The sequence below is a fragment of the Sceloporus occidentalis genome, unplaced genomic scaffold, assembly GCF_023333645.1.
Source record: "Sceloporus occidentalis isolate IW3139 unplaced genomic scaffold, rSceOcc1.0.p SCAF_3, whole genome shotgun sequence".
NCBI classification, from domain to species: Eukaryota; Metazoa; Chordata; class Lepidosauria; order Squamata; family Phrynosomatidae; genus Sceloporus; species Sceloporus occidentalis.
Genome location: NW_028316983.1, coordinates 189,459,070 through 189,485,808, shown reverse-complemented (window position 1 = coordinate 189,485,808; position 26,739 = coordinate 189,459,070). Strand labels below are relative to the sequence as shown.

The window sequence follows — 26,739 nt, the reverse complement described above, 5'->3', positions numbered from 1 at the left end:
CTTAAAAAAAGGCAAATTTCATTTTAATTTAAGATGTTTTCACTAACAAATCAGTGTTAATGTTTTCATCCGGTCAAAATAAGAATCTGTCCTGGTTTTAGCTACATGGCTACTAATCTTACATTCTATAAATCGAAATCATGCAAATGAAGCTTTAAGATTCAGATTGCTTGCATTTCTTTATTGCTTGTATTAGTTAATCAATATTTTAATTAAAGATGCAGGTTTCCATTCTGGGGTGAAATGTTGAACATCAGCACCTCTTCTCAATCTGGAAGGGGGAAAAAAATCAACTCTGTGAATTTTGCCCTGTCATAGAAGCAGTAAATTTTATCCTTTATAATAATGCTGGTACAATATGTTTTTCACATACACATGCTCAATTTGTAGTTATTTTTCTTACTATCCTTTATTTAAACTCAGTTTCTATTTTCATTACAGTGGTACCCCGGGATACGAATGCGCCGCCTTACGAAATTTCCGGGTTACGAAAAAAATCCTATTAAAAAAACTGTTCCGCGTTACGAAAGTTTTTTTGGGTTACGAAAAAACTTTTGGTGCTTTTCGGCGCTATTTCGCACCAAATCGCGGCTTTTCCCCATTAGCGCCTATGGCAATTCGGCTTGCGAAAGCCTTTCGGGTTACGAAAGCGGCAGCGGAACGAATTAATTTCGTAACCCGGGGGACCACTGTACTATGCTTAGAAAATACCACTGACTCAGCAGGGAAGGGATTCTATGGGGGGTTACAAACCACCATTAAAGTACAGACTCAGTCCGTACTAGGGTTAGGAAGGTGCAGTGCTTCCGCACCCCCTAACCCTAGTACGGACTGAGTCCGTACAAAATGGCGGCCCCCCCTTCCACATGGGGGCCGCCATGACGACGTCACGACCGCGCCGCCTCTACACGGGGCGGCGCGGACGTGACGTCGTCGGTCCGCGCCAGGGCGCCTAGGGCGCCCTTTCCGCGGACCAGAAAGGAGCTCCGTTTCGGAGCTCCTTCCTGGTTTGCGGCGGCGCTTTGCTTCGCTGGGCGCAGCCTTCAGACAGCTGCGCCCAGCGAAGCAATAGAGAAAGGGGCCAAGCGGCCCCTTTCTCCTTTTCCCCGCCGCCGCGGGGTGTCCTTGGGGCTTGAAGCCCCAAGGACACCCCTTTTCAGGCTGCAGGGAAGCGGCGTTTTGCGCCTTGGCAATAACACAGAATCATCATCTTTAAACATGTCACCTATGACTTAGCTGGAGTTTCCAATTCGGCTTCCAAGACTTGGGTTGGATTAGCATTGAATAGTGAAATGGATTAGCATTGAATAGTGAAACAAAATGTAGCAGCACGAAGATGACTGCATGACCATGCAACCCATTTCCAATCAGGGGAAGAACCTGTACCTCCCTCACAGATGATGAGAGATCATGTTTCCTATAATTTATTGCTGGGGTTGAAGTGAAGTAGATTCCAAAATTTAGAGGGCTACAGATTTTTCACCCCTGCATTTAAGCATGGTTTGGAAGATACCCTGGATGGATGTTTATTCAGAGGAAGAAAATCTTCATGAGAAATGCCATCCTTCAGCCATTCCCATCAGCAGCTGAAGGGAAAATAAGTAAATGGTCCATCTAGCTCAGCATTATGTACAGCAGAGATGGAGAGAAGGTAGACAGGGACCCACTGGTAGACCAAGGGGCGATTCACAGTATATTATACACCAGAGTTGGTAAGATCTCAGGTTTTGCAGATTTTCCCCCAGCCTTACTTGGAAGTACATGAATGCAAACATTATGCTCTGCCACTGAACTAAAGCTCTGATTCATCCATCTATAAAACTAATTAGTAAAATAAATCACATTTTTTAGTAAGTTTATTCATCTGACATACATGAATGGATCCATAACTTGTTCCTGCTTACAGCAGCAGCCCCCTGAACAGAGTTCCAATCAGAACTATAGCAACCCACTAGTGTAAGGAGGAAAGGTGATTTTTGCCAATTTCTCTCCTGCTCCAGCACTACTTCCCATCTTGTCCCTGGGATCAGTCAACCTGCCAGTGCAGATATGACAAGGGTGCGTGTTACCAAATTTCCATCTGCTTTCTTCCTACGAGGAGGATCCCTCTGCTGAATCTCAAGCAGGCCAATGTCTTTTGTATATTGATGAATCAACTACTCATTGGGCAGCTTCAAAATACCATTAAAAGGAGAGCTGTGTTATCATGCAGCCTTCTGCTTCGGCATAAAAAGATCCATCAGAGAATGGCAGTTACCCCTTCTCCCTGCCAGTAACAGCTCTGAGCTCTTTGGCACTAAACTGGCCTTAGTTACTGCCACTCAAACTACATCTGACCCTCTGTGTTAAGGATGAGACTCATGTGGCCCTCCAGATGATGTTGGACTGCATGTCCTCACCAATGGGCTGCTGGGACATGCACACCAACAATATTTGGAGGCGGCATGATTCCCACTCCTGCTTTCCACCAACCAACTTTCAGAAATACATTTCATTCTGCTCTCCCTATTTTGGCAAATCTACCTTGCACATGGAACAATCAACCTCCAACGCCATGATGTGTGTTCTTTCATATCGGCCTTCCCCAATCTGGTATCCTCCAATTCTGTTGTATTACAGCCATCACCCTGAAGCAATGTGCCCACCCTGGCTCAGGACAGTGTACATTGCTATACAATACAACCAGAGGGCACCAGGTTGGGAAGCTGTTTTGTATAAAAACAAGGGGATGAGAAGATTGAACTTCAAAATGCAAACAGGGAGAGGCAAACTGGATAGGAATTGTTGAAATAATATAGGCAAGGTTTTATGGATTAACATCAGTTCCCTTTGAAAGACTAATTTAAAGCATAGAGCTAAGCTATACTTTTTAGCAAATCTCTAGCATACCCATAAGACCTAGTTTTAGTTTACTTTTATCTTTCATGTTCAATGACAGCAGAAAAAATGATTTTGTTCTTAAGTCCATTAATATCGCAATGTCAAAATTCTGTGCCCCTTCATCGTAATTCTAACCCATAACACTCTCTGACAATGATCAGTGCAAATCAAAGAAAAGGAAGGCAGTGTCAAAAGATTCAGGAAAGAGTCTTGCAAGCTTCAATGCTGTCTCTCAGAAACCAACTTCATATTCTAAATGTAGTCATTAAAAGCTTCAGTCACTGTTAAATACATTTTAGGAATGTCATCCTGTCGGGCAGTTATGAAAATATAGCCCACATTTACACAGCTGTAACTCCTACATATTCACAATCCCTAAGTAGTCCCGAGTAGTTTAAGGGCTATGTAGGGACTCTAAAAGTGTTCCAAACCCTATTTACTGGTAAGCAGCCACTGGGATTGATGGGGGGGGGGTCTGTCCTCTGTCCCCCCAGAAGCAGCTGCCAGACATTCCCACCTTGTGTGGGCAATTTCCAGCAAGATTTGCAACAGGGGTCCTTTTTCTGTCCATTGTGCTGGAGAATGTCCATGAAAGGGGGTGACAACATCAGCCAATTGCTTCTCAATTAATGGGACTGGACCCCTGGTGATTCCAGTGGCTACGTACCAGTAAGGGGTTTGGAGAGTGTTACTACATCACGCTCTAGTTATGTAATGGTCATACGCATAATGGTCATACAGGATTCTGTCGAATTCACCACTGTATCTCTGACACAGAGTCACTACCACCAAACCAATTAAGTTTTAAATGCCATTTTTAAACAGTATGGGGCTGTTCCATCTAATACAAAGGTAAGCAAACTGGTATCCTCCAGCTATTTTCAACACCTCCCAAGCAAGGAAGGCCAATGATGAGGCATCACGAATAAAGTTGTCCAAAACATCTCAAGGGCAGTGGGATGACTACTCCTCAGCTACATATGCTATGGGCTTGGAAACAGAGAAATGCATGTTTCTGTCTCTCAGGCAGCATTGTAGTTAAGCTCATCTGTCTACTCATCTGGTCAGCATAAGCAGTAATGGACTTGGAGTTCATGGTGTTTAATACGAGTGAGCAGACTGGTGCAAACATAGAGGCCCAAAGCAACATGAAGTAGGCCAGTCAGAATTCTAGAAGGGTAGTAAATTTTGTGGGTTTCTTTGTAAGATTGCCAGACTGGTTGGGAAAGCACAAATACTGCTTAGTTCTAATGATTGTTATTGTCCATCAACTTGGCTTTGACTTATGGCAACGCTGTGAATGAGAGACCTCCAACAAGTGTTGGATGCAAAAAAAGTTTTCTCAGTGCACTAAACACATTTTAAAAAGCTAAAATCCTGGTGGGGATGGGTTTTTTGGGGGGAGAGGGTATTTACTCTCCATTAACTTCCTTGCCAAGGAGCCACTGTTTTGGACTAATGAACAGTGCAGTCCTACAAATGCTTACTTGGGGGTAAATATCTTTGGGTTCAATGAATCTTATGCCTGACAGGTGACAAGTTCAAGAAACCATTATCTCAGTTCAATCCAGAGATAATGGTTTCCTGGCATATTATACACACTATCTAGCCCCTATCCTCATGAAGGCACCCCTGATCAGTTCATCACATTTCGCTCTGTGTTCCTCACACTACATTCCAATACTCATTCATATGGTTATCTACTCTCCTTGGCTTGATGCACCAGCCTTCCTCCTGCCTTTGTCCACCAAGGCCATTGTTAAAACTGAATTTGTCTTTATCTCCATACCATAGGGTTTCGAATTTGAATTGACATTCTTACACATAAATGCTTATATAGATATGTCTCTGGATTTTCCACTCCAAATATGCATCTGAGGAAGTAGGTTCAAGTCTACAAGTGCTATCAATTTCCTTCTTTCAGACTGGCCAGAAGGAGATGGGACAAAAAGACAGTGCCAGGATGATGCCGACCTCGATTGTACCGCGACTGTGGCGATTGCACAGGCATTGGTCCGATCCAAGTTGCCACCACGGTCCTGAACCGAGCCGCCAGAAGGCTTGGATTTTATCTGCTCCTTTTTGGCCCAGTTCTTGCTTGACGCAGTGTTGGCATGGCTTCCGGCTGCGCTCGGGGCATACATCATCTAAATGCCATACACCCCATGCAGCCCAAAGCCAGCAATTTTGCCTGTGTGTTTTGGGCCTTAGTCTCAAAGGTGCTCCAAGTTCCCTTTGCATATTGATTTTCCAGACTAACACAGCTATATCTTTGAATTCTAACATCACTACATAGTGTTAGATCTCTAGGTAGTAACAGCAGGTTGACAAAGGCTTCTCTTAATAGTTTAACATACAATTAAAAACTAACCCTACCCACTCCCAACTGAATAATACTGCTGAAGTGAAAGTATCATAGGATAACTAGCAAATAATTTTTGTATGGAGGGACTGTAAATTCAGTTTGTTTGGGTCATCAAAACAATCTCCAAAACACTCAAATTCTATGTTTATGCCTCTATATCAGACTCTATTTGAGATTTCTCAGCAATCTAGTAAAAATTATAAAGTGGAACACACAAGCCAGGTCTGCCTAGTCTTAAAATGCATCAGCACTATTTTAGTCTCACCTGACCAGCCATTCCTCAGCTTTAAAACATAAAACAAGTGCAACCCAAAGTTACTTTATAGCTGTGAACTCCACAGCTACAGGGTAGTTTTGAGTTGTGCTTGTTCACAACTCCCAGAAGGGAAACACTACAAAAATAATGTGCTGCTTGGTTGGCACAGAGGCATCTTTCTTATTAGTAGTCTCACACCAACCACCTTTTGAAACACAGGACTGTTTTAAAATAACTTTGGGTGCTTCCCAGGAGAGAAATCCTTAAAATCACTCTGTCCCCAGAGTGGCTGCTGCAAACTACTAAGAATGTACATTACAAAATAACTTTCTATTTAGGACTGGGTAGAAGAACATGCAGTCTTTCAGATATACATGAACCACACCTTCCATCATCCTTCACCGTCACCTATGCTGGCTAGGGCTCATGGAAACTGCAGTTTAACAGTTAGATTCAAGTTACATATATGAACCTGCCCTGATGTGGGCACATCCACTTGCTCACAAAGTTTCCCCCCATATTTACAGCTGCTGGCTTGTTTCTGGACTTACCTTTACTCTATTCTGTCCTGCGTACTGAGGCAGTAGTAAATGTGATCTCTCCTGCTATGCCATAACTGCCTGCAAAAGGTGCTTTATCCCCAGCGCCTGAACCCTTCTTCCCAGTCATCACATCTTCCAGTGGTATGGCAACTGAAAGAAAAACTGGAGTTGGAGGCCTGCCGCTATCCTGTGCGGAGTTAAAATTGGGGTTGGCAATTTTCGGATCTGCTGGCCTGGCGACTGGCACAGGTATGGTAGCGAATCTCCTCACATTACCAGCAGCATCTGGCTGTGTGAGGACAGCATGGCCAGGGATGGGTTTCCAGTCCTGTTTATTCTGAACAGAAGAGCCCACTAAAATGAAAGGTGGAGCATTTCCCTTCTTCCCATCTTCCATCATCACATAAGTTGGAGAGGACACTTGTGGTGGATGACCTTGTTGTATCATCTGCGGCTGTAGATACTGCGGTTGGTCTTTACCACTAGATATGAATAAGGTTGCCTGGGGGACAGGCGCACCAGTTCCAACAGGTGGAAGGGGTGGTTGAGATGGTGGTGACTTACGACCTTGTTCTTTCAAATCAGTTAGACAATAGAGAGTCCACACATTAGAATATGGTGGTGGCTGTCCTGGTTCGCTTGTTGCCATGGCTATAAAATAAAAAAATTGAAAGAAAATTTGCTAGGATGCATGAACTGCAATCATATTGTATAGCCTTACATGTAACTCTATGCCGCAAGAGGACACATGTTACAGAGGAGAGAGTACCTGGAGGCCAGAGGTGACACTTTGACATGGCTGAAATGTAGGAACAGCAGCAGTGCTGTAGATAGTGATGAAACTTACATTAAGATCACAAGGTGCTTTTTTGATTATTATACAGGGTGGATCTAGCTCACTTTATTTCCCAACATGCAGTCACCAAAGGTAAATTGAAATAAATTGTTGAAAGCATTCAACACACACGACCCCATTGCCAACACAGGTTCAGCAAGCTAGATTATTTTCCAGCTTTGTCCAAAATGTGATAGCTACAGAGAAGAAACATGTTGAACCCATTCAAGCAACTTTGAACCACTGGTTTGCTGCAAGAATTGTTGGAGTGGGGAAAAAGGGCAGAGTCCAGCCCTCATGACCAGCTTTTTAAAATGCTGCCTTCTATCCAAAGTACCAAATTCACATTGTTGTGTTTTAAGCTGGATATTTTTTTGGTCTTCAATTGGGTATAAAATTTAGGATTTATTATTTTACTTACAGTTCCAGGTACCCCAAAGAACAGATATGGAAAATGTCTGGCCAGTTACAAGTCTTACTTCTACTGCAGCATCATTGTTCCTCCTCTCCAGCTATGTTAACCTTTTTGTGTTTCTCTGTCTTTTGGCATTCTCTCTTCTGTGACATGCTTTTATACTGTACCTATCTATCTCTCCAATGGTATGTGACTGAATCTGGGGAAAGTGTAAGATCCTAGGGCAAAATTAGGTGAAATCATTTGAAAAAAATGAGAAGACCTTCTCCAGCTGAGAACAGGGATGGGCTACTGGCTTTCTACCAAAAGAGCGAAGTAAGTGGGAAAGACCATGTTGCAAAAGAAAAACAAGGCCTCTCGCACTAGTCCATTCCCTGTAGATGAGCTGGAGAAGAATGGGCCTAATGGGACAGCGCAGGCAACCACCACCATTTGTTTTAAATGCAAATACCTACATTAGTGCCATGGCTGAGAGTTGTTCTCAGGAGTGGGGAATTGGTGATCCTCCAGCCGCTGTTGGACTACAACTCCCATTAGTCCTAGCCAGAATAGCAATGGGGAAGGTTGATGGGAGCACAGTTCAACAACTGGAAAGCTACCCATCCCCCACCCATGGTCAAAATGGTTGATTAAAAAACATAAGCCACAGTCACCCACATCACTTACCCTTAGCTGCTATGAGCACATATGAAATTTAGGTTCAAGATGCATAGTGTACTGTGAGAAAAGTTTAAAACAATGTTTCTTAAACTTTGGCTTTTGGACTTCAGCTCCCAGAATTGTTGGCCATCTGCCAGGCTGCTGGGTTTTCTGGAAATTGAAGTCTAAAACACCCGGGGGAACAAAGTTTAAGAAACACTGGTTTAAAGAGAGGCCTAAATATGTAATTTGCCAAAACTGCCCCATAACTTGCTTGCTGAGTGTTGCCCTAACCAATCTCTTTGCAGAAAACAATGTAAGACTTGTAACAGGAGACTTGGTCAGACAATACTCTTGCAAGGTGAAGTTATGGGGCTTACTCACAACCAACTGCACACCTTGAAGCATAAATCCCATACATGCACATTCTACTGAGGCAAGTGAGGTGGGACCTGTAACTCCCCTTATATGCCTCAACCCTGTACTGACATGGGTATTTGCATTTAAATACTTAAGGACTAAATCCAGTGCTGGTCCCAACAAGAGTAGATCCACTGAAATCACTGAGACATACAGAGACAGTGAATAACAAGTCCCATTCTTTTCAGTGGGTCTGCTTTAGTAGGGATTAACCTTGGCTTTAGCCCCAAGGCTTCAGTCCTCAAGGCACTCTCTTGGCACAACCCCTACTGGTTTCAGCAGGGCTCTCGCCAGTACAAGTGCATTTGAGGAGATGGAGCAGTTTGCTACTTATGGAGCTAAAGTAGTACTACAACAGAAAGAGCTCAACTTTCTTACCTGACATAATAAAACCTGGGTCAGTTGATCTCAGTTGCTCTGGAGTATCCATCCTGTCAGGGTCACATTCTGCATCATCTGCAGATGGATCTAGAATACTAGTCAACTGGCCTGCATTTAGTGAAGCCGTTAGAGGATCTAAGAGACATGCTACTGTGTCTACGAAGGGAATGACTATTTGCTGTGGAAACTGCTCTACGTAGGGTGGTGGTGGGGGCTCTCCACCAGCCTCAGGGTCATCCTCACACATGGGTGTGATATGTAAGTCTGATGTGAGCTCAATTTCATCTGGACAAGGCTCAGCCTGCATTAGGTCTTTATTGGGAGGAGGTGGTGGTGCTGGCGGGGGTGGCTGTTCTTCCTGCAAGGGGTCTGAGGTATCGGGCTCTACTGCGTCAGCAGGTGGTTGCTCAGCCTGACTGCCTGAGGGAACTACTTCCCCATGAACGGAGGTCTGACTCTGAGTGGCTGACCCAACCCTCAGAGAATGTGCTGAACCTGTGGTAACCCCTTCGGCTGGGGCAAGTTCTGCTTCGGCAGGAGCAGGTTCTGCTTCTACATGTGCTGGGATAGGTGTTTCCTCTTCAGCAGGTGCTTCTGCTTGGGCAAATTCAGGTTCAGGAGTGGGTTCAGGAGTAGGTTCAGGAGTGGGTTCAGGAGTGGGTTCAAAAATGAGTTCAGAAGTGGGTTCGGAAACGGGTTCAGGAGTGGGTTCAGGTTCGGATTCAGGGGCAGGTGCAGGTGAAGGTGCTGGTGGTGCAGGTTCTGCCAGTGATGCAGGAGCTACAATGTTCTCTGCACTGTGGGACACCGTAGGAAGGGTCTGCACAGAAATTGCCACATCTTTCAAGTCAGGTTCAGAAGCAAAAGTTTCAATGTTACCTAGCATCTGTGCTGCTAGCTGGGCTGGATCAGCAGGGACATAGGCAAGTCCTGCTCCCTTTTCATCCCCAGCCTTTTCTACAAATTCATCCACAGTCGAAGGGAATTGGGTAGTCTTGGTGCTCAGTTCACGCTGAGGTTCTTCATTTATCTGGTCCTCTTCAGTGTCAGTCGATTTCTCCTTCCGTTTGGGTTCATCAGACATTGGTGTCGTGTCCAAGTCTGAACGAAATGCATCTCCAACATCAGCCCTTTTGGAACGGGTCACTGGAGTAGCTGCAGATGTTCTTTCAGCCCATCCTTCCACTGCAGAGGAATAAATATGAAGCAAGTCTAAGGGCTTTTTCTTAAAGCTCTGTAAGATTACTCTTTGTCATCAAGATGTTTTGGTATACCAATCCTACAATGCCTTCCCACTGGCTATGCTAACAGGGGGTTCAGGGAATTGAACTCCAAACCACTTCGGGCAAAATCTCATTACTAATCCCAACTACATTCATTAAATCAACAGTTTTACATAAATGTTGAGCAATCATTCAGCAGTTTTTAAAGGCTCTATTCTAGGCAAGAGGAGCAATGGAATTTAGGTCTTAGAGTAGTGGTTCTCAAACTCTGGTCTTCTGGGAGTTTGAGACCAACTCCTTGAAGCTTCAAACATGTTGGCCAATGGTCAAGTATTTTGGGTGTTAAAATTCAAAACATTTCAAGCAGGGGAAGGGTGTTAAAATTCAAAACATTTAGAGCAACTGTGAAGACTGGGGTGGGGTCGGTACTGTGCATTAACCTCCTTCCAAGACCTTGGGGAGCTACACTCCCACACTGCACTCACCAAAAAAAAAAAAAAAATGTTTTGTTCCCAAATGCCCACTAAGGAACATAGGGGCATTCTAACCATGTTCTCCAGCTTCCTGGACCCTAGAGGCATACTGGGTCATTTTGAGGCAAGGCTGGGAGAAAAAAGTTTTTAAAAAAATATTTTAAAACCTGTTGTTTTTTTTGTTTAAACTGTTTGGGGGGGCTGTTAAAACCAGTTTGTTTGTTGCATTAATGCTTTATTTAAAAAAACTGGAATCCTGCTTATTATATTGATACTGTGAAACATTACTTTATGCATTAGAAAGCTTAAGCCAACATGTTTTAATACATTCTAATATTAATAATCCAAAATTATGAGTTTTTGATATGATTTAATCTTTTAATAAAATTTTGGGAATGATATTGACAAGTTGGCAGCCTTGTGTAAAGGAGCATAGGACTACACTAATATAAGACTAATTCAGGAGTTTATCAGACAAGAGAAATTGGAAGTATAATCCAATGGCAATCTGAATGCAATCATGGGGTTTAATGATATTGCCTGATAACCCACTACACACAAATTCGGGCAATGGGAAGTCAGTCCGAGCACAATCATGGGGTTTCACGTTATTGTGTGATAGACTACCACACACAAATTCGGGCAATGGCATGCTATTTTCGGGCAATGGGAATCCAGTTCGAACGCAATTCATGTTCATGTAAATTTGCTGAATTAGTGAATTCACATGAATGTGCTCTGGCCTCACTTTCTTTTCATTTGAAATTAAGAGAAATTCCTCACGTGTGATAAAGTCTTCAGAAAATTCAGTAGCAAAATGCAATTCAGCTGTTATGTCCACTAGCTTATGTAATAATTCTTGTTTTAAAAGTGCTCTTTTAAATCAAATTGTTTTGATTGAACTTATTTTAATTGAAGGATTTGTTTCTGAATGGCATATCTTGCACTATAAAATAAAGTGATTAAAAAGAAGCAATTGACACTGGATACTGGTCTAACAATGAACAACTGCAAATGTTAAAGTTAAAATGTTTAAATTCAAAGAGTAGTTGTTGCTACAGTAATAGGGTTGGAAAATAGTAATAATAGCCAGACTCTTTAAAAAAAAAAAAAAAAAAGAATAATTAAAAAAAACCAGGAGTGGGAATTTCAAAAAGTCATTATGACTGCAATGGGTTTACTCTAAATATGAGTAAATCTGCATCTAACTCTATATATTTTGGACAGAAAACCACCCCTAAAAAGAAAGCCATTTCTTAGTATTGTGATTTTATACTAACTATGACATTGCAAAGCATTGTAAACTTATAATAAAAAAGGGGAAGGCAATTCTAAAACAAAGCAGCCTTGAACAAAAGGCATCCCAAGGACCTCTTGTGGTGGAAGGAAGCTAGCAACACAACACAGGTGGCTAGATAACAGACTCAAAAGCACTGAGGGTGATATACAGGCAGAAGGGACTAAGCAAAAATGGGTTGTGGAGAGACGGAAGGGTTTATGTGAACTTTCCTCAACCTGTTACTATCCCAATATTTGGGACTTCAGCTCCCACAATCCCTCACCATTGGCTATAAAAAGGACTAAAGGAGTCCAGAAGTCTCTTTGAGACTAATTGGGAAGAATAAATTTCTAGCAGATGCTTTTATAAGATCAGATGCCTTGAATACATTAGTTGGATCTCAAAGTTGCCATCCAAACCATCTGGAAGATACCAGACTGGAGAAGACTAGTCTATGTGATGAAAAAACTGTTATGAATACGATTTAAGTCACTGTAAATTTTTATGTGGCAAAGTGGTTTGAGCACTGGACTATGACTCTGGATAACAGGGTTCAAATCCTGGCTCATCCATGGAAAAACCAGCTGGGTGGCCTTGGGCAAGTCACATTCTCTGACTCAGAGGACGGCAATGGGAAATCCCCTCTGCAGAAACTTGTCAAGAAAACCCCACGATAGGGTTTGCAGGATTGGTATACCAAAACAGGATTGTATTCTTCTTTGTCCCATCTGATATAAAACCCTCAATCACTTGTCATTTTGTTGACCAAGCATAGCACAAAGGGCAACATTACACTTACTCATTCCTCTTAACCAAGGTGTGACTCTAGTTAGATTAACTGGGAGATGATTAATTTTAACCACTGGTAATTCATGGTAAGATGCAGACAATCAACAACTATTTCCTATGCATTGATTCACCATCCAGAAATAGATTCGATGACTCTGCTCTACCTGGAATTGACTAATAGGGTTCAGGCAGTTATGTCTACCCCAGCACTGTGTTAAAAGGAACAAATAAGTTTTTACACACTGCAATACATGATTTCAGTCACCCAGGCACTTGACCTTGACCAGTACTGAATCTTTCAGTCAATTTCTGACAGGCTGTAGCAGTGTAATGTTAAGGTGCAAAATAGCTGATGCTGTGGCTTTCATTAAGAGTCTCTGAAAAACTGCTGAATGGGAAAATGCTGAGTGCATGCTTTTAAAATCAGGGATATATCCCCCACTTTTTTTTTTTACTAAGCTAACTTGACATACAAGTTTTTCAATCTTATTACATTAGCCCTCCCCGCCCCTGGTGTTACTTTACCAAAACAGGAGATATTCATCAAGAGTCAATATAATTTTGCATACAGTAATAAAATAATCATTTGATTCCATGTCGCAGCCAGAAAGATACAGTTATGATGATTAGAGTGGAAGTCCCTTTTGTTTTGCAACAGACTTAAATGGTATTGAAAGGGGAGTTTGCCAATCTGGTACCCTCTTGGAGTGCTAGCCTATAACCCTTCCTTCCCCACATCTTGGTTAGGGCAACACATTTGGATGCACTAACTAGAGTTCTCCTACATCTCAATATTACTATCAGGACTGAGGGCAAGAACAGTTCCTCACCTCCAACTGAGGTTATGTGAAGTATAACTCTTTGACACATCTAGTTCTCTATTAAGTCACTCCTTGCTTCATTCTTTGTGACTGAGACAGACAGGGGAGGGAGATGACTGAATCAGGTACAATGAAGTAGGACTTTAAAGATCATCATAGATAAGGGTGTGAAAATAGGTATTGCCACAATTTATCTGCTTTCCTAGAACATTTCCTTATGACTATTGTTACCAAGGGCCAATTTACTTTTCCTTAGAGGAAGATAAGGAAATATATGTGGAAAATCAGTAAGAAATAAACATGCATCCTCTTTCTAGAGAAGAAACGTAACAGGGCTAAGAAAGGTGAAGAACAGGCTGCAACATATTTTATGAAAACGAAGAGCTTGGAAATATATTTTTATGTTTTAAAAATGTATTTCAGTTGTAGGCTGGGGGAGGGTTTGTTTCTTGAAAATGTAGTCCAAAAATTGTTTTAGAGCTCTCTTAACTTTAATGTTTACTGGAGTCTTTTATAGCAAAGAATCAACATTCTCTGCCCAGCTTAAAAAACAAATGGCTTTATTATAGCACAAAGCATTCTGAACTCTGGTCCACAAAAGCCAATGCTATAATAAACCTGTAGGTTTTTAAGGAGCCAACTGATTAATAGTTAATCATTTTAGAAACACTATTCTAAACATACACGACTCATATTTTGACTTTTTGCTGTTTCATATGAGCTAAGACCATACAGCATGTTGGCAAATGTAATTTCTTTGCCCATATCCTTATAGTAGATAGCAGAGGCTGCTCCCTCTGCCCAGCTGCTTTCCCTGGTATGCAACAGCCAGGGGCTGTGTCTCCCTGGCTACTGACTGGTTGCACTGACTTGCCTGGGTTCATTTTGCTCCAAAGCACCAAAGAAAGATTAGCTTATGCACAAGGTCAATCAGTAAGCAAGGAAAGAACATCTCCCCAGCTGTTGCTGTACACCTGGATGGGAGTTATGCAGAAGGAGGCAATTCCTGGCTTGTCAGGGATGAAAGTCATTCAAAGATCTATGGGCAAAGTATCCACGCCTTTAGTGGATCTTCTGAAGCATTCTAATGCTCAGCCACTTTGAAACTCCCACCACACTGAATCACTCCATAAAGTTGAATGACCTGCAAAACAACCTATGAAGCAGTGTGAAGGGATGCCAGTCAAAGGGAAAATTCAGACAAGAAGCTTTTTGGAACCCAATAAATGCCATTAGTTTATAGTACACTAAGTGGTCTTGTTCATATAGATATGTTTTTGTTGTACTCCATTACAATTTCTGCCCATGAAGACATCCAAAACACTTTTCTTTTCTTTTTTAATGTGTTTGTTTATTTTATATCTTGTCTTTCTCCTTGGAGGGGTTTCATCCATCTTCTCTTCCAACACAACAAAATGCTCCTAACACACTGGAGTCAGGGAAGTTCTAGCAATACTGTTAAAGTAATAGCATTGCCCTGTTCCTTGCTTCCCACCTCAAAGCTAGCACATACCATACAGTCACTTTTCCAAGTTGCTTCCTCAATCTGACTCTCAACTCTCTCTCTGTGCAGAAATATATGTGGTGGGGAGAATAGAGCTTTGGCCTAAACTAGAGCTATGCTGCAACTCTGCAGATGTACGTATCCCAGTATACCAGGAGCTTCAGCTATAGTACATGTGGTGATTACAATCCAGGTATCTTGGGGGTCTGCCCATCTATACAAAACATTTTAAAATGATTTTATATTGTTTTAAGGTACTGATGTTTTAATATGGTAGTTTATTTAATTTTTTAAAAAACATATTATGTTTAATTTGTGTATGTGTATATACACACATCTTTGAGCTGCTTATCAGCTCATTAATTTCATAGGGATTTATTAGGCAAAGAATGATCAGAGGTGGTTTGCCACTGCCTTTTTCTGAATACAGCCTTCAGAACCTGATACTCCTTGGTGGGCATTCATTCAAGTTCCAACCAGGCCTGAACAAGCTTAGTTTCCGAGTTCATTTGGAATCTGCTACCTTCAGGGTACATAAGCATGTACCTTGTCTTAATTTATGTTCTGAGATGCCTAGGGTCGCATTTGGAGAAAGGCAGGATATTAATTACTATACTAACCCCAAACCAAGAAATGAACACACAGTTCAACATGCTTCCCCAGATCAGTGGACTCAATTACACTCCACCTTAAGAATCCCATTATGATCCATTATTTTAGACAACACCCAATTTGAAGGCCATGTTCTTATATACTAGAAGTAGGGAAAATACAGCTCAGTGACCATATGCCAGTTGAGAGGGTAGTAGTGGGGTTTGGGCTCAAAATCAGAAAAAAGAGTCACAAACACTGCAAAATGCAACATTTTTGCTCCGTTCCCCAGATGAAAATTAAAGTGGAAGTAATGTTTTGGCATGACAGTGAAGCCTGCTGGGAGTGCAAGGATGATGAAGATTGGTCTCCACACTGCCATTCGCTTTTAGCATAGTGTACATACACACCAGCACAGTTATGATGTATCCAAAAGTATTAATTAGAATAGCTGTGTACCACTCTTTATCAAAATAGGATAGCATACAAGTAAAATCAATACTATCAGGTTAAAAAAAAATAAACAATAAAAGTAATGTTAATAGACAAAAATATATTAAACCCATCAATATGTTAGAACAAGTTAAAGATTAAAAGATTAAAACAGTTTTTTAAAGTTATGCAACCATTTGAGAACCAAAAGAGATTCCATCTAAACATTAGGAAGAACTTCCTGAGTGTAAGAGCTGTTCACCAGTGTAATATGCAGCTTTAGAGAGTAGTGAAGTCTCACTCTGGAAGTTTTTAAACAGAGACTGGAAGGCCATCTGTCAGGAGTGCTTTGTGTACTTCTGCATGGCAGGGGCTTGGACTGGATGGTCTGTGTGGTCTTTTCCAACTCTATGATTCCCGATTTGTGCAACAGGTGCAAAGACCCTGTGCTCATTTCTTGCACAATATCAGCTTAGATCCCCAAGTCAAAAATGAGAGGGAGGTCTGTGGACCAATTGCCTTAGGGACCACACTTACACACCCTCTGAAAAAGCACAGTTGCTTGCACTACTATTTTTATGTCAGTGCACTGCCCAACAGGATTCCAGATTATGAGTTGTGCTGTGATTATTCCTAGAGCTGTCTAAAATATATACACCACTATGACTACACTCTAAATGGGAGACTGGTACAATGGAAAAAGGACTCATAACCTCCTTGCCCCAATACTGTTTTTCTGAAAGTTTATCCTGATTTCCCAGCTCCTTTTATTCTTTCCAGGAAAAGGATTTGGGGGGAAGTTGGGGGGAAATGGCATGAAAAACCACCTCTGAACCTCATGTCAGATTTCTGCTACAAATCACAGTCACAGCCATTAGAATGGTATTTTAAGTATTCTCTCTCTCTAATATAACATAACAATGGTTATTATTCTACATAATTTATAATCTTATCAAGGAACTATTTCTAATCTGCTAATTTCCTACCTCTAGTGGCATGAAATTCTCTCACAAGGTCTTTAATATCCAAATTAGGGTGTTCTGGGGGAAGAAACAGAAAAAAAAATTCATGTATAATTTCAAAGAATTTGGCTTTAGAAAAACTTAAGAGGGGTTGTTGTTAACAATTTACATAATGAAGCCAACACAGTGATACTACCACAATAATGATCAGAATTGCTCTATGAACTAATGACTAACTTTATTTAAAAAGTAAAAAGAAAGAGAAAGCAAAAGCAAACCTTCTCGAAAAATTATCAGCTCTCTGAAATAGACAGCAGCAAACTCAGTGATGTTGGATGGGCTGGCCTTCAGAACTGCTCTGCTCACTCCCTCAAGCAGAGTCTTGAGGCCATAAGGAACCACCATCCTGGGCTTTGCGGTGTGCATTGTTGGCAGCTGCAGACAAAGCTGCAATTTCACAACTGGAAGGAAAAGAAACTGGGTGAAGGATAAGGACTACTATCACTGAAAGCAGGCCCAGAAGTTAGAAAAGTTATTTTTTGGACTACAGTTCTGAGATTGTCTCAACCAGAAAGGGAATCCTCGCTGGAGAAAGTTGAAATCCAAAATGTAACTTTTCTAACCTTTGCTCGTCCGCTCAGAATGGATTCTCATGCAGTAGTTTACTTCACTCATTAATTGGCTGCCTTTCAAGAGCACAGTCTCCTAAACTTGCTTCCAATCTTCATGGCTCCTAGATCTGCTGCCTCTGACAACTCCCCACTGAACACGTAAGTTCATAACAAAAAGCAGACTGTAAAGCTACATTGGGCTGGAGTCATTGTTTGTTGATAACCGTTGACAAGGTTATCAAGTCGTGTCCGACCATAGGCCATCTTGCAGGCACTAAATTTGGTGAAGGTGCATCTATAGTAAAAGTCAGCTGTCAAACATTTGGTACCCATAAATGCCCGGTCTAGTTTTCTGTTCATGACCTCAAAGCTATTCTTGCTTGCCATACTTGGGCTACAATCTTATAATGGACCTTTTATTTAACAATAGGAACTGGCAATGATGGTACTCCAGATGTTTTGGGACAGCAGCTGTGATGTGTAGTCCAACAACATTTGTGATGCCACCATTACTCACTCCTTTCAAAGGAGTGTATTCTGCTAAACACATTAAGACCCTTCTTGCAGGTCAATATGGAAACCATTTGAGAATTAGGTCTCCGAAACACACTGCAGGGAATAATCCATATAATTCCCCCAAAGGAGGTTTCAAAAGACTTGAACTGCAACGGCTCGATGCTAGGGAATTCTGGGAACTGTAGTTTTGCGAGACACTTAGCCTTCTCTGTCAGAGAGAGATCTGGTGCCACGATAAACTACAATTCTCCTCTGCAAATGAGGCAATCTTGAAGGATCCCGAAAGAGAAGATCTGAACTGAGACCACTGTTACTCTTGCCCAGTGCATACTCTCCAGGTCTTATATGTGAACGTATTTGTTTGGTGGTTTGAGTGCTGGACTCTGGAGATCAGGGTTCGAATCCCACCTCAGCCACAGAACTCACACTCTTTCAGCCTCAGAGGAAGGCCACAGCAAACATGCCAAGAAAACCCCATGACCTTAAGTCCAAAGAAGGGCCTGAAGGCACACAACAACACCAATCATTTTGTAATGGGTAACGTCTCTTTAGAGGACCACTGAGTCACAGATGGCTATAAGAAAATCCTCTCAGTGGTCCAGGAAATTAAGAGTTTATTTATTTATTTACCATATTAAGGCTCTCAGAGAGGCTTACAATTGTTATTATTATTATTAATTAGTCTCAAATTCCTGAGGCAACTCCCATATTGTTGTTGCTGTTGTGCCTTGGAGCTGTTTTTGACTTATGAAGACCCCCACTTGGTGACCTTGGTCAAGTCACACTCTCTCAGCCTCCTCAGGGGAAGGCCACAGCAAACACCTTTTAGAGAAACTTGCCACCAAGAAAACCCACGACAGGTTCACCATAAAGTCCCAAAAATTGGGTTTTCCTTGGTTCAGGAAAGGTTTTTGCCTTTGCCTTCCCCTGAGGAGGCTGAGAGAGTGTGACTTGAACCAAGGTCACCAACAGGGTTCCATTGAGTCCAGCCAGGATTTGAACCCTGGCCTCCAGATAGAAAGAAACAGCACTCTTTGCTCTAAAACAGTGGTTTCTCCCCCAAACTGTGCTCTTTTACTTTTGGACTTCAACTCCCAGCACCCCAAGCTATTGACCAACATGGCTGAGGATTCTGGGAAATGAAGTCCAAAAAACCCCCGCTCATTAAGTCAGTCTTCCCTCTTCCCCGCCTGCTCTTTCTCCCTGGAGCCACCAGAGGGCGCTCCCGCCTCGCCTCTGTGGCCGCGCGCCAACCTTTCGTTCCGTTTTTTTTAACTATGGTTTTGACAATCCCTCTCTCGGCGGCAGCGCTAACGCTTCCTCTCTGCCCCTTGCCGGAGCCTCCTCTGGAGTCGCTAAGGAACCCGGCCGGCCTTTTATAGCCGCCGCGCCTCGGTGGGCGGGGCCAGAGCGCACGCCTCTGTGACGTCACAATGGCCTGGTGTTGGACCAGTCGCTTTGTCCTTCTGAGGGCAGCCTTTTTTTCTTTTCCCCTCTCTTTCTTTCACGCCTTAATTAAAGCGGTGTCGAACTGGGTTAATTCTGCAGTGTAGATGCAGCATGTCAGGGTTTTTTTCTCTGTGACAAATCCCATCAGTCTTTTTAGTGATGCAGATTAATTTAAAACCAGAATTTTTATTTTTATAAAAGAGCATTTTATTTTATAAAGAGAAGCCATAGATAATGGTGAGGGTCGCCACCTGTGGCATGATGGCAAGGGTACCTGGAGGTCCTCACAGCAAAGGAGGACAAGGCACCACAAAAAGGAGGACATTGGAGGGGGGGAAATGTAGGCCTTTTACCACATACAAAAAGCTCAAAAACGCTCACAGAAATGGGAATCCATGGCTTCATGCTCAAAATGGAGCCATTTTGGAATTCCTCCTGGACAGGAGGTCAAAATGGAGGACATGTCCTGGAAAAAGAGGACCAAGTGTGGTTCCCCCTGCACTTCTGGGGCCAGATGGGCCAGGTGCAAGCCCTTCGGATGATGGACTGCACCTCTCTCAGTATGCACCATTATGCCCTATATATTCAAAAGTATATACATTCCAAGAGCAAACCTTGATTTTGCCATTTTATATAAGGGACACCACTTTATTCTGCCATTGTATTTAATGGGACTTGGCCATCCACAGATTTTGGTATCCATGGGGTATCCTGGGAACAAACTCCAGCTGATAACAACGACCCACTGTATTTGTGGGGTTTTTTTCCACTTCCACTGGGATCTTGTGCCCCAACCCCAGCAAATGTGGAGAGCCCACTGTATTCACGTGAAACTAGAATACAAGAGGAGTTGTGTTCAGCATACAATGCTGCGCACATTACTGCACATTACACAAACATGTCAGTGGAGTTTATCACACTGGGGCTAATTTCAGCATTAAAGAGAGATTAAAGCTCACTGAAAGCATCCCGCACATAAAGCAAAAATGGCAAGTAATTGTGCAAATGATTATCACACGCAATTGTGCAAATAAAGTGATATTGAAAATGCATTGTCACTTAAACCCCGAAAGTAAAAAGATGCACGTTAATGCTTTTTTTGTTACCACTTTAATGGCAGGTTTTGTGTGACATTGTGTGAAATCGTTTCATGTAACTATGCAATTTCCCCAGGATATTCATGGGATAAACTCCCACTCTTCTTCGTGTGAAATGTTTTATTACCAACTTCTGTAACATGCTTTTCTCCACTCCCATCCCTCTTCATCCAGTGACCAAATTTTAACTGGGAAATGCCTTAAGGCGAGGTCCTTACATTCCTGCTATCAGTGTTTTTATAAGTAAAAAAAAATCTTTAATTAAAAAAATTACAAAAACAGCAACAAAACAAGCTCTTTTACTTGTGCTGGGAATTACTTAAAATTGTGTTGGAGAAAGTATGACCTACTGAACTCTTTGAATACATGTGCTTTTTTCTTTCTCTCTCCCCCTCTTAAAAAAGTATTTTGGTATGAAGCAATTGAAGGGCTAAGTAAAACAACAGGACAAACAGTAACTTGAGTAAAATAACAGGACAAACTGTAGCTCTGTTACATGACAAAAGTAAATTTATTACTTGTTTTATTGTTTACTGAGGAAAATGATGGGATGTGTTAGAAAGGACCGTCAGCACACTTTGTAAGATCCGCAAGAGCTGAGATTGTCAGCAACTGGAAAAATGCCCAGAGTTTCTAATTTTACAAATATATAGAATGTGGTCATATAGCAAAGTATAATGTGGCCAGTTACATTTGCAGAAAAATTGAAATAGTCATTTTTGTATGACGACAGGAGAAATAAAAGAGGACAATATTGCATCAACCTGGTGCCCACTTTAATGTACAGTATTTGGAAGAACTGAATGCTGAGGATGGGTCACCAACTAATCAATTTTTCCATAGCAGATATTAATAGAAATAAAAACTAGTAACACTGTAGACATTGCATAAAGATGAATGGAAAATACATAAAAACGGATGGATATTCTTGTTGTGTGCCTTCAAGTCACTTCTGACTTAAGGTGGCCTTAAGACGAACTTATCATAGGGTTTTTTTTTGGCACGATTTGTTCAGAGGGGGCTTGCCTTTGCCTTCCTCTCAAGCTGAGAAAGTGTGACCTATCCAAGGTCACCCAGGAGGTTTCCATTGCTGAGGGGGGTTCAAACCCTGTTTTCCCGAAGTCCTAATTCAAGACTCAAATCACTACACTATGCTGGCTCTATCCAGATTTATACAGGACACACACAGGTATATATACATATCTGTGTATCTGATAATCATCTCTGTATAGACTTGTACCTGTTCATCTTCATTTGCAATGAACAACTTATTTAAAAGATACATGTTGTTATAAGACTACTTGCATCATAACAAGTAGTCACAGCAACTTTAAGTCTATAAATTTCTGTATCATAGTTTTATCTAAGAAGAGGTGGGAATAATGTAGTCCTCCAGATCTACAGCATCCAGCATTCCTCATCACCGGCTATGCTGCCAAGGGCTGCTTGGACTTTTAGTCCAACATAGAGAGGGTCTTGAAAGACCTTTATACAGATAATTATAAAACCTTGTTGCTACATATACACACAAACTTCTCTGATGAATCTACCTGTGATGGATGTGTTTTTGAGATGTGTTAGACTGTAACTTCCACCGTCAGTGAACATTAATCACATTAGATGGGGCTTACACAAACTAGTCCAAAATATGTGGAGGCACCAGATTGTAGAAGTCTATGTACTACTGGGAAGGGATGTGAGGTTAGGCATTCCCAGAGGACATGGTAATAGAGCTGCAGGGCCTCATGCGCAAGTACCCTCTCCAGATAGAGACCATGTTGAGCACAAAGGTCTGAAGGAGTTTACGCATGTTTGGATGACCATGCGTCATAGGTTCCTCATCATGCCAGATTTCAAAACACCCCCCATATGCTTCAAGTTCTGCTTCAGACCTATATGCTCAATGTATGAGTCCCCCCCCCCCCCGCCCCCCAGGATACAATATTTGCATGTGCAGACCTACAGCCCTATTCAACTGTTCTCTGTGAAGAGGGCTGTAATCTAATAATCCAGCAGGCAAAGGCAGGACTATCCACCTATTGGCTCTACACATGACACAACCAATGGCACAAAACATTGTCCATCGCAAGCAGGCAGGAGGGAAAGAAGCTGCAAGGCCTCCAGCAAAGCATTGCAGACAATTTCCCCCCTAATGTCAAGCATATCCAACAGACATCTCTAAAATGTGTCCACCAAGAGGGATCTTTTCTGATCAAAAATTACAAGGCTTTATGCATGAACAATATCCACTTCTGTCATGAAAACAGCTTACCCTTTTGATCTTGCCCTTCAATTTTGTTAGCATCCAATATTCATACTTTTAAAACATTATTCATATTTCTCTACTGTACTACTGATGCATCCCATCAACACATTTGTAGAGTACAAAGATACACAGTTTCAACTTGTGTGGTCACGTTGACCCTCTTGCTAAGATACTGATGAGAACATATTAACAGAGGCACAAGGATGGCATATATTATCACTGCAATAGAAAGTATTCTTAAATGGAGAAACCAAGTAAGAACAGTACTACAGATTTTTATTTAAGAAAAACTGTGGAGAGAATAAGAAACAAAGCACTGAAAGTTTAAAGGCAGAAAAGAGAGCACATCTTTTAAGGAAAACATTTTAAAAACGAAACAATATAGATTTTTTTCACGGGAAAGAAACAGAACAATTGAAACAGAGCTTTGGCATATGTATAAAATACTCTTGTGCAACTCATAAGTGAAAAACAATTCATACATTGAACTGACAATCAGTACCCAAATGAAGAAAATACATGGTAGTGCATTCATTCTAAAGAGCACATGTACCATTAAATAGCAGGATTTCCTTAGGTTTAAATGGGAGACTCTACAAGGAAAGAATAATTTCTCACTGTCCTTTCTAAACTGGGGGTGGGTGGATATTAAACTGGGGGCAGAACAAGCAATGCACATGCATCATTAAATGCACAGGCATCATTCTCAATTGACCCCACCACAGATAAACTGAGATATATGTTGTCAAGTGTGAATCAGTAAACCTGGACAAACCGTAACACAATGGAAGAATTGTGTTAGCTCAGGTAGCTGTAAGTGCAAAGGACTCTAGCTATATTTTCAGTTGAAGTGATTATCCAGTGTCTGGGCTGTACACAGAAATCTGAGCATCAACAACAATGAAAACTAGGCTGAAAACTAGACTAGCTAGTGTCTATTTAATATGGAAGAGCATCCAATAATGCAAACCCAACACCTGCAGACTAAAGTGCTAAAGGCAAACACAGTAATACTAGTCTGATCTAGATATTTCACAAGGGGACTCTTCCTACAGTTTTGTGGGTTTTCAAAAAATTTAATGCAGTTGTGGGTTGGTGCTACTGATTTTGTAAGAGGAGATGAAGTGCCTTCACCCGATGAAAACACCTCACCCATTCATGGCAAAGGTGATGGAGAGAGATCAGCCCGGCATTTGCATCTTGTGAGAAGAAAAGCACCATGACTGGAAAGATTGATCCAGAGAAGGTTCAGGACCCCCATTCCCCTACTCTGACCAAACAAAACTTTGACGGCCATGAAGCTACTTAGCTAAAGAATAATTACAAAGAGGGAAAAAGCTCAAATCCTGTTCTTAATTTTTACTGAGCAGAAATATTTTTAAAGGTACAACTTCTGTAAATTAATGGACATGTACAGCACATCACAGTAAACCATTTAAAGTGACATGTAAAAATTCAAATTATTCACCTTAAGTCATAATGCAATAAAAAGGTATCAACTACAACAAAAAATATACCTTGACCTGGTAATTTTTTATATCTAATATATATTAACAAAAGAAAATGTTTACTTTATTATTGCTATTAGACCATGCCTCCGAGTTATAAAGTATAAAAAACATATTTCAATTACATAAAATACAGTTCTCATCACTGGCATAATCTAATATAAAAATACCTTTGACTTTTACAAGCTAGAGGTTTATTCTCTGAGGTGTGCATGAGATGATCGAAATGGGGAAGGAGCAAAATACACAAATGGATGTGGCACTGGGTGGTGGCACTAAGCCAGTGTCAACATGTAAGGTAAAAGTGTTTTGCTCACAGGACGTGCACCTCTGGTAAGATCTGGTGATAGGAACAGGCCCATGATCATACTATTACAGGTTAACCTCTCATCTTATTACTTTTGAGAAGGTACAAGAAGGTACATGAGTGTTATAACGCTGAATAACTGTGCCCACCTTTTTACTTGTGAGTAATCTACAAATCATTGCAGCTGGTGCAAACACTTATTAACAAAGCTTCATTCAAAAGCAGTTTATGAGGCTGACCTGGTTTAACTTTTGTAGACTGTGTCTGAAGAATAAAAATGCAGGTAGGGTAAAACTGCTCATACCAATGAAGGACTGTGACAGAAAAAATTATATAAATACATTATGTCTATTTACAGATCACAGTGATCAACATTACTTTCACATAGGTACACTGCATTTGTTTCCCTCTTATACTTTCTCCAAGGAGCATTTCTCCATCAGGTTTTGCTACTTTTTCAGAGACAAGATGGTTGGTCATGCTTTCTGCACTCAGGAGTAGCTATGCAAAGACAGTGCTCCTGCTGCTATTTTCCACTCCTGTTTTGCTTTCTATGTCAAAATTAGGGTGGAAACAATTGTGTTGTAATTGCAAATGCAGACTCTAGCAAGCTGCTTCTGTTGGTTTCCTGTCCTGTTCCCCTTTTACAGCTCCTAGTTTGAACAGTGTGCAAATCTATTGCAAGTTTCTCAACAGAATGTTGAATTCTAAGTCCACAAGTAAAACTGCAAATACCACAAAAATTAAGTCATACACACTTAATCATAACAAAAAGAAACTGTCAGCTTAAAAGTGGGACATTACCCAAAGGAAGAAAATCAGGATTGAAGAAATGTATCCACAACATTCAGTGTTACTATAAAATTAAAGAAGCAACATATCACCTAATATCTTTGTTTATGTTTTTTTCCAGAAAGTAGCAGATTTAATGGCCAAAGTAAAGTGATTTTTAATGATCAGTGAAGATACACAGACAGGCAATCTAATCCAGCAAATCCAATGTATAATTGGGAGTCCAAGAAATGGACCTACGCACACTGGGATATGATCTGTATATGATGCACCATATAACCTATCACCCAGTGGTGGAAGTGAATAAGAAAGCTCTTGCTTCCACAGTGTTCCACATGATCACCAGAAATTACCAGAGCTCTGAATAATAATTATAATAATAAAAATGGATTTCCACTCTCTATGTACCATTAGCATACTGAACATGAAGGGCAAACAAAATTTGCAGAGTGCACCGGAATGAAAATTTAAATAGATGGATAAGGCTTTACGAAGGAAAAAGTGCACTACTCCTGCTTCACCAAATTATATCTCTGTGAAGCATTTAGGAAAGACAGCTATTCCAAAGAGAAACCCCAAACCCACATGTGCTTTTAAAAAATGACTCACTAAAGTGAGGTGACAAAACTAATTCTACATTGTTATGATACTTGGAAACGTTCCACGTTGGAAGAAAAATATAGCAACACCAGAAGTTTAGAATACTACATGGCAAATCTTATATTTAACATAAATTTTAGCAATATCAATGATAATTTGTAAACACCTTGTAAAAACAAGGCTAGTAAGCCACAGTACCATTTAGAACTGATATAAAGGTGCCTAACACAGTAAATAACGACTTTAAAAAATAAACATTTGGCTGAAAAATAGAAGAGCATTTCTAGATTTAACATGACTATGGAGGCAAATTTTGTTATTCACACATACCTGAATGATTACAGAAACGTAAATAAATAGCTCTGTTGTGCTGTGAATGTGCTGGGCATCCTTTTCTCCAGCTGAATTTTTGCTGGCTTCTGAGCAAAAATTATCATTTCTGCCTATGTACAATTTGAAACAATTTATAGTAATGTTCAATGAGAATAGTGGTTCCTCTTTACTACAAAAAGAAAAAAAACTATTCAGAAACAGAAAAAAAACCTGTTTGCAGAAACTGACACAATATTTTTGTAGGAAATCAAAGTGTGCTTATTATAGGCTCATTTGTACAATCGCAGGCTAATATGTTCAGCTTGGCTTAAAAACCAAACCAAAATTTAACACCCCCCTTTCAATTCCCCAGTATTGGAATACAAAGATTTCAGCTATCAAGTCAGTTCTCCAGCACAAACCCCACTGACTAGTGGGGGCTAAACATCAGCATATCTTCTAGCTCTCACTTAT

At 41.0% G+C, this 26,739-nt stretch overlaps 1 protein-coding gene across 5 annotated transcripts; it reads right to left on the bottom strand.

Annotated features, from left to right (window-relative positions):
- Positions 1-175: 175 nt before the first annotated feature.
- On the bottom strand, positions 176-26,349 carry CABYR (calcium binding tyrosine phosphorylation regulated). 5 transcript variants are annotated; one of them, XM_089517198.1, is made up of 6 exons: positions 26,284-26,349; positions 17,086-17,268; positions 16,832-16,885; positions 8,731-9,918; positions 6,053-6,694; positions 176-271 (listed from the first exon to the last, which is right to left on the bottom strand). In XM_089517198.1, the coding sequence occupies exons 2-5, from the start codon at positions 17,231-17,233 to the stop codon at positions 6,060-6,062; spliced, it is 2,025 nt and encodes a 674-aa protein (XP_089373324.1). In that variant the 5' UTR covers positions 17,234-17,268; positions 26,284-26,349; the 3' UTR covers positions 176-271; positions 6,053-6,059. The 5 variants fall into 5 exon arrangements, with proteins under 5 accessions (XP_089373324.1, XP_089373323.1, XP_089373326.1 ...); XM_089517197.1 differs by lacking the exon at positions 26,284-26,349 and adding an exon at positions 19,189-19,482; XM_089517200.1 differs by lacking the exon at positions 26,284-26,349 and adding an exon at positions 19,189-19,482 and having other exon boundaries at positions 6,053-6,193.
- Positions 26,350-26,739: the final 390 nt, after the last annotated feature.

Bases quoted from the DNA above. Each gene is read 5' to 3' on its own strand.
- CABYR (XM_089517198.1), bottom strand. From the start codon at position 17,233: ATGCACACCGCAAAGCCCAGGATGGTGGTTCCTTATGGCCTCAAGACT. The intron at 16,886-17,085 runs GTTTGCTTTTGC...TTCTTCCCCCAG, and splicing joins GCTGATAATTTTTCGAGAAG to AACACCCTAATTTGGATATT. The intron at 6,695-8,730 runs GTAAGAAAGTTG...TTTATTTTATAG, and splicing joins CCCAGGTTTTATTATGTCAG to CCATGGCAACAAGCGAACCA.